Source organism: Propithecus coquereli, unplaced genomic scaffold, assembly GCF_000956105.1.
Source record: "Propithecus coquereli isolate 6110/MARCELLA unplaced genomic scaffold, Pcoq_1.0 Scaffold89, whole genome shotgun sequence".
Taxonomy (NCBI): Eukaryota; Metazoa; Chordata; class Mammalia; order Primates; family Indriidae; genus Propithecus; species Propithecus coquereli.
The window spans coordinates 1,164,604-1,172,548 of record NW_012155173.1 but is presented as its reverse complement, the minus strand read 5'-3'; the positions used below and the strand labels follow the sequence as shown (position 1 = coordinate 1,172,548).

Sequence of the window (7,945 nt, the reverse complement as noted above, 5' to 3'; positions counted from 1 at the left end):
TGTGTATTTATTTGTTTGTTTTATTTATTTATTTTTTTTGAGATAGCGTCTCACTCTGTCACCCAGGCTAGAGTACAATGGCATCATCATAGCTCACTGCAACCTCAAACTCAAGTGATCCTCCTGCCTCAGCTTCCGGAGTAGCTGTGACTACAGGTTCACACCACCGTACCCGGCTACTTTTTCTATTTTTAGTAGAAACGAGGTCTGGCTATGTTGCCCAGGCTGGTCTTGAACTCTTGGCCTCAGGCGATCCTCCTGCCTGGGCCTCCCAAAGTGCTGAGATTACAGGTGTGAGCAACTGTGCCAATCTAAAAAAATTTTTTTAAATTAGCCAGGCGTGGTGGTGTGCATCTGTAGTCCCAGCTATTCGGGAGACTGAGACAGGATGACCACTTGAGCCCAGGAGTTCAAGGCTGTAGTGAGGTACAATTGCACCACTGTACTCCAACCTGGGCAACAGAGCAAGACCCTGTCTGAAACAAAGAATCAACCAGTTCATTTTTTACTTTTTGTTATGGCCGTCTACTGAATTAATCTGTCAGTCTCTATTTAAAGATGTACTATACAGAAGTGAGGAATGAGGGAAGGGGCACAGGAAAAGTGAACATTTGAGTCATTTTCTAATTTATAGCTTAGCACTAGGGCTTGTTTTTAATGCAGAAAGCTGATTATGATACAAGGTCATATGAGGCACATATCTATATGAGGTTCACAGGAAGTGTTCTGGAAATGAGAATCCAGTTTTCATTGTGGGGAATGTGGTTGGGCATCATGAGGAGTAGTTTGTGAGCTGGGACTTCAAAATGCAAGGAAAATTCAGTAGGCATAAATGCGCAGTTTGGGGGCGTCTCTGGCTAGGAAATTACCTTAACAAAGGCATGGGGGTAGCGGAAACAATTGATTTGGTTAAAAGGCATACATATCCATGATTACATGTCCTGTTTTCAAGTTTAGAGTAACACTTTCCGGTTCCATTGTCCTTGTGATTAGATTAATCAACTTAGGCTTAATTATTAGTAATATTAATGGCCACCAATTACTAGATGCTTAATATGTAGCAGGCAGGTGCTTTGTTTATTTATATAATACAGTAATCCTGAAAAATAGGATTTATTATTCATTTTGCACATGAAAAATATAGTATCAGAAAAGTGAATTTGCCCAAGGTCGCACAGCAGGAAATTGGCAGCATCAGGATTTGAATCCAGGTCTGAGTCCACATTGTTAGCTGTAGTCTATCATCATCTCTTTCATTTAGTTAACGTAAAGCATTTTGAAGTACAGAGAAAGCACATGTATTGTTTTTAACGTCAGAAATGCAATTTAGACTCCCCCTACAGAGCTGATTTGGGAAAGATGGAATTGTTTCCACTGTTCGCAGGTATTCGCTGTAGTCTCCACCTAAAGAAACGTTCTTGAGATTTACAGTTTCTCTTCTGGGTCAACACTGGTTAAGATGGCAAAGTAGGTAAAAATTTACATAACTCTCATCCCTTAAACTCAGCAATAAAAACAAAAGAACTAAAAATTGAGAAAGACATTCTTATGAAACCAAAAAATGCTCAGATCTTCAAACCACAGATTTTGAGGAATGTCTCCTGGTTACAAAGAAATCTGAGCCCAACTAAAAAAGGTCCATCAGGACTGATACCTAGTTCTGATTTACAATAGGCATAGATTTTTTTTAATTTTTAAGGGGGTTCAGAAGACCTCTACCAATAGTTCTTAACTAGGGAGAGATGAGGACTAACGGCAATGGGTAGTCCATGGGAAAATCCGGGAACATTGGAACATAAGGTCTGTGAAGAAGAGAGTGTGTCTATTGTTGTACCATGTTGTTTCCCTAGTGTATACCACAATACCTGGTATGTAGTAGGTGCTTAGTAAATATTGGTGGAATGGGCAACCTCCTAGGATCCATTTCCATTGTCAAGAGCTAATGACAGGACAGCTGAGACTAAAGAAAACTGTGTAGCCATGCCATCTTTTAATTCTTTCTAACCCGGTTTACAAATCAGGGAAACCTATCTTATTATGATCTGTTTGCTCCCTGGAAGGAAATGGCTATAGTCTTCTAGATAGGCTAATTACCCATGGGTTATATGGCAGGAAGCCAGCAATTATAAAGAGGAGGTGTTCAGAAACAACATTCTAAAACCGAGACTGTCTGCTTACTCCCTACCCCCACTTTAGGGAGATGGGGTTCTTAACCAGATTTTAAACTGCTACTGTGCAAATTTGTGAAAGCATTCAAAACAGTGGAGGAGAATCTTGTAAGATAGGTCTTCTTAATCTTTTTGAAGGAATTGTCATCCCTTGTAAATTTTAGTACATTTTTCACAGCTGCCTTTCCCCAGAGAGTTGTATTTGATATATTGATATTTTCTTGAGTAGAATTACTTGAGAGATTAGAAAGTAGGGCCAGTCTGGCAAGGTAGTGAAGTTGGGGAAATTTACCTTAGTGCCCTTGAGTCTTTTTCTCTTCTCTATTTTATTCATTGATTTACATAAGATTTCTCACATTCAATCTCTCTTCTTCCCTGTCTCACTACAAAACTGATAATGACATCCAAGGCATTATAATGTAAAGAAGTTTAATAATAAGTATCATGGATTTCTGAGTCTTTAAAAATTCAGTGCTCCCAGATAATTACTAGCAGGGATGCAGATTCATCATACAATCATCAAAGATGTAGAGATCCAAACTTTGTTTAGGCACGTTAAGCCCAAAAATCAAAAACAAACAAAACCTAGAAGCAGCATTGGTGAGGACACATGGAAACAAGTACTGATGTGTACCTAATTAGAGGAAATGTAAATTGGTAGAACCATTTTGGAAGGCAATTTGTCAGAAAATTTCAATATCCTTAAAAGTATGCTTTTTTTTCTTTTTTTCTTTTTTTTTTGAATCAGGAGGTCTACTTTTTGGCATATGCCCAGTGAAAGCAATGAGATATATTCATCCTGATACTGTTTGTAGCAAAAAGTTAAAAACTCCCCAAATGTCCAAGAAAAGAAGATTAAGTAGAGAGATCTTAGTCTGTATCTTTTCCTCACTTTCATTATGCTTTTCAGTTCCTCTTATGCCTTTATCAGGGTCCCTTTTTTCACTGTCTTCATATCATATAATCTCTAAATTCTAACTTGAATTTACTTTTCTTATTATGTAAATTAAATTTGAAATGATTCAGTTTGGTCCTTTTTAATATTTTTGTGCTTTCTTTTATAAATTAATATATGCCATTGTAGAAATTTTAAAAAGTCATAAAAAGAAAGAAGAAAAACATCAGTCATAACTCCATCATTCAGGCAGTAATTGTTAGTGTTAAACTATTGTTAGTATAAACTATACCTGTTTATTCTAATCTGTCTTCTATTTTTTAACATAGGGTAGATCATGGTGTAGATTAAGCTCTTCATATTTTTATTTTATGCAGTATTTTGCCACATCATGTAAACATAAATGTCAACATGGAATTAATTGCATACATATATGTCATAATTTATTCAACCCTTCTCTATTCCAGTTGTTGGACACTTAGCTGGTTTGAAATTTTTTAACTGTTAGAAATAAGACTGCTATACATTTCATGCATAAAGCTATTTGGTTTGGACAAGGAGAGAGAAGATACCGTATTTTAAGTCCTATAAATGTATAATTAAATGGCTCTTTTCTATGATTGACATAATATGGACTTATATGGAAAGCAAAAGAGAATTAAAGAAGTTACAACAACATTCTACCTAGAAATATTTTTCTTTGTATTTATGCATAAATACTAAGAGAATTCTAATTTTATGTTCCCAGTCTTTCAAATTTGACTCTTACATTCCAGTGTCAGTCTTCTGGCTAGCATAGCCACACCTCTGTTATCCTTTTTTTGTGTTTTGTTTATTAAAGATAACGATGAACCTCTCTTGAGTGGATTTGGTGATGTATCCAAAGAATGTGCAGAAAAAATTCTTGAAACATGGGGAGAACTGCTGTCAAAATGGTAAGTTATGATAGAATAGTTCTCCTTTTCATCTGCAAATCTCATGGGTAGAGAATCTTACCTAACTATTAATATAATATTCAATTTTGGAACTAATAATAGAAGCCTGAGTATGAGGTTCGCATTCTATAATCTCTGTTTTTGAGGTTTATCAGGGTAGTAATGGAGGTTTGAAATCAATTTTTAGAATATAAGAAACCTAATAAATTCTCATTGCTATAGAAAATATTGACCCAAAAATGAAATTCATGAACAGAATAAACAAGGGAAGAGTCCTTTATATTGATGAGTTTAGGAACCACTGACTGGTTGAGATAAGACAACACACAATAATCAGAGATATTTAAAGGATGTTCACACAATGCTTAGAGCCATAGTAGAGACTCCAGGTAGGATTTTCTCTTATCTGTGGTAAGCACGTATAATGACAAAGTATCATAAACATGGTATATATTGCCTGCTTTATCAATTACGTTTTCTACTCACACATAAAATTCAGGAATTTCTCATCAGTTTAAGAATAGCTTGATAACAGTGTTAGGAAACAATATTCTGTAGGTCATTTTAATAGATTATATTAGGTATTTATTAGCATAACCAGAGATACTCTGGTAAGTCAGGTTTGTGAGACATTTACTTACTTTTCTGCCCGGATATGATGCTGGTAATATACTGGAAAAAGCTGAGCTTGAAAGTGATCCAAGTACTTCTCTATTTCTGGCATTCTGGTTATTGGGACTGTCATATAAACTCCCTGTGGGCCTGTTACTTTGGGGTTTGATTTTTCTGAGAAGTTTTAATTGTTGAAGTCTTTCACTGTAGTCTTAGTAAAGTTGTGTCTCAGCATTTTAAAAAATTATTTCATGCCGTTAAGGGATAGGACTACAAATGGGCTTTATCTGTTCGTAGCCCTCTCGCAATGTTTTACACTTTTGGCAAAACACTCTCTACATTGGGAAATGTCAAATGTGTACAGGAAAAAATGAAACCAAAGCATGGTTTTGTCTTTATATGGGTGGTTTTAATAATTGAACTCTGCAAAAGTCCCCAGGGTAATAGTTCTCTTGTATTTTTGATATTTCTTTACAATCAGGAGACAAAACTGCTGGTGCTCTTGTCACAATTATATTTTCAGTTCAGTGAATTTGGGGTGTTTGGGCTGCTATTGGCAGGAATTTCATGTGTATAAAAAGGTTTTTGCTCTAAAACAGAAATGTAATTGAGTCTTAACATGGTTACATAATATATTTCAAATCATTTAGATAAAGCAGTTAGACTCTGAATTAGATTTTATTAGATGAACTCAACCAGCATTTTATACAATGGCTTAGAATTTGTTTTTGCTATCAAGCTTTCTTATTCATGATGTTATTCATTTAATTAACATATGTCCTCCCATTCCCTCAAATATATTAACTGAGTTTCCATCTGTCTCTACCGTCTTCAGGGTGTTTAAACTGTTTTTGCTTGTTTTAGTCATATCTTCAGATATATAATATGATAGTCTCTCTTCAAATCATTTCATCTCATTTTTTCCCACTATGTGTGTTCTATGGATTGGAAGCATTGTAATATGGAATTTTAAAGCCTGGTAGAACCTACTTCAAATCTTCTCTCTGTACTTTCAAGCTGTATGTAGTCTTAGACAAGTCCCTTAAATCTTCTGAATCTGTTTCTTCATTTAGAAAACAGAAATCTATAAAATTACTTCAGGATAATTGTAGATTAAACATAATGGATGTCATGGTTGTAGTTGTAGTAATCGTAGTTAAGAACTAAAGAATTTACCATATGCTAGACACTGTACTAAATTATGTGCTCTATTTTAACTGTAACAAGCTTATGAACTAGTAGTACCCATTTTTACATATGAGGAAACTGGCTCATAGATTAAGCCATTCTAGTTAGTAAATGTCAGAGTTAGAATTTTTAACACGGTCAAGTCTGATCCCAAAGCTGGTTTATTTAATCATACATTAGATTTTAGTGACAGTATTAATAATAGTATCTTTGAGCTATAATTCTCCAACTTCATTTTCATGTGACTTTTAGTGGATAACAGAACTAAATGAACTAAATGTCAGTATAATATAGGATGCTGAGTTGGATTGATAAAGCTAATTTTATCAGTGATATGAAATCATTCAGAAAGTAATTTTACCAATGTAAATTAATCTGTGGTTAGCAAACTTTTTCTGTAAAAGGTCAAATAATAAATATTTTAGGCTTTGTGGGATAATAGTCTATTGCAACTACTCATCTCTACTGTTGTAGTACAAAATCATAGACACTCCTAAACAAATAAGCATGGCTATGTTTCAATAAATATTTACAAAAACAGGTGGTAGACCCAATTTGGCCCCACAGGCCATAGTGTACCAAGACTTGAATTAAGTAACAGAATGATTTTTTTCTTTCTGCTCTTAATAATCCAACTTTTATATAATTGTTTTTTTCTAAGCAAAGACAAAACTGTATTGAATTGTCTATAGCTCTTGCATTAGGGTTCCAGTGTCACAGAATTAGTAATTTTTAAATGTACTGTGCGGAATTCTCAGGGTATTCTGCAGACATTTTGAGAAAAATCTCAGACCCTTTTATACTTCAGTAGTGCTTACTTTGTATCAGTAACTTCTCCTTAAATCTGATAGTCATCAGAGCTGTTTTATGTCAGGATCCTGCTTTATTCACTGAGTAATGGTGGCTCTCAAATCATAAACCAGTTATATAACAGAGCATTATTAGTGTTGAGAGGTTGAGGACTCCCTCACTAATTTAATTGACCTCCCTGAACTTTTTTCTTCATCTGTAAAACTGGAGATACTACCATCTACCTTAGATGATGGTTGTGAGAATCAAATAAGATATTATATGCAAAACACTTTGTAAATTTATACCAACATTTCAGACAAGTTTTCCCCATTTTATACAGGAGATAAATGAAGCCCAAAGACTTTAGTAACTAGTTTTAATGTTACAGTAGTACAGTAGAAATGTTCTTAGCCGCCACAGATATTCAGAAAAGTTACATGAAGGAAAGTATAATAAAAACTGCTTAAAACATTCTTGGAATATTTTATTTTAACTTAGAATATATAGATATAAGATTCACATGTCAATTTTGATGTAGGGGCAAGTTCTTTTACTATGTATCCACTCTTTGGAATTTTGCTCTAGTCTTTTTTACATAACCCACAACCATAAAGCATTATCTATGATTTCTAGCTTTGCTTTTTAAAAAGAAAAAGAATAATAAATTAAAGATACTTAGGAAGCATTTTGCAGAATTTTTTGTGTAGATTTTTATTTTCTTCTACCCAATCTTGTATAGTTATCTTGGCCACATCTAAGTCAACAGCACTTTATTTTTTTTTCTTCACTAGTATGTTACCTTATCAAGTCTTTGTAAATCATTTAGTTTAGTTTTTATAAAAATAGCACTTATTTAGAGAATCTTCCTTTTATGAACTTATACGTTATGGTTTTATTTTTAGGCATCTCAATTTGAGTGTGAGACCAAAGCAGCTGTCATCTTTAGTAAGAAACGGTGTCCCTGAAGCTCTTCGGGGAGAAGTCTGGCAACTTCTAGCAGGCTGTCACAACAATGACCACTTGGTAGAAAAATACCGCATTCTCATCACAAAGGTAAGGGGATGATAATTCAGCTTCAGTATTAATCCTTTTAGAGATTTGCAATGAAAAGATCACTGTGGTTATTTGACTTCCAAGAATTTTTTTTAATTAAGAATAGAAGTGTCATACTTCTGGCTCAAAGATGTTTTTTCTGTTGCACAAAGGAGAAAGCATAGATTTTCTTCCTTGATTGACTTCACCTCAAAAGCAAAGGATGTCTTCTAGCCCATTGTGTATCCAAATATTTTTCTTTTTTTGAGACAGAGTCTCACTGTGTTGCCTGGGCTAGATAGAGTGAGTGCCGTGGCATCATC

General features: G+C 34.4%; 1 protein-coding gene across 1 annotated transcript in view; it reads left to right on the top strand.

The window, feature by feature from the left end:
- Positions 1-7,945, top strand: part of RABGAP1 (RAB GTPase activating protein 1) — a 144,240-nt gene that overhangs the window by 62,853 nt on the left and 73,442 nt on the right. The window contains exons 11-13 of the mRNA XM_012664376.1: positions 1,318-1,384; positions 3,905-3,998; positions 7,493-7,643. Of these exons, the coding sequence (XP_012519830.1) occupies positions 1,318-1,384; positions 3,905-3,998; positions 7,493-7,643 (312 nt within the window). The remainder of the gene's footprint in view (positions 1-1,317; positions 1,385-3,904; positions 3,999-7,492; positions 7,644-7,945) is intronic.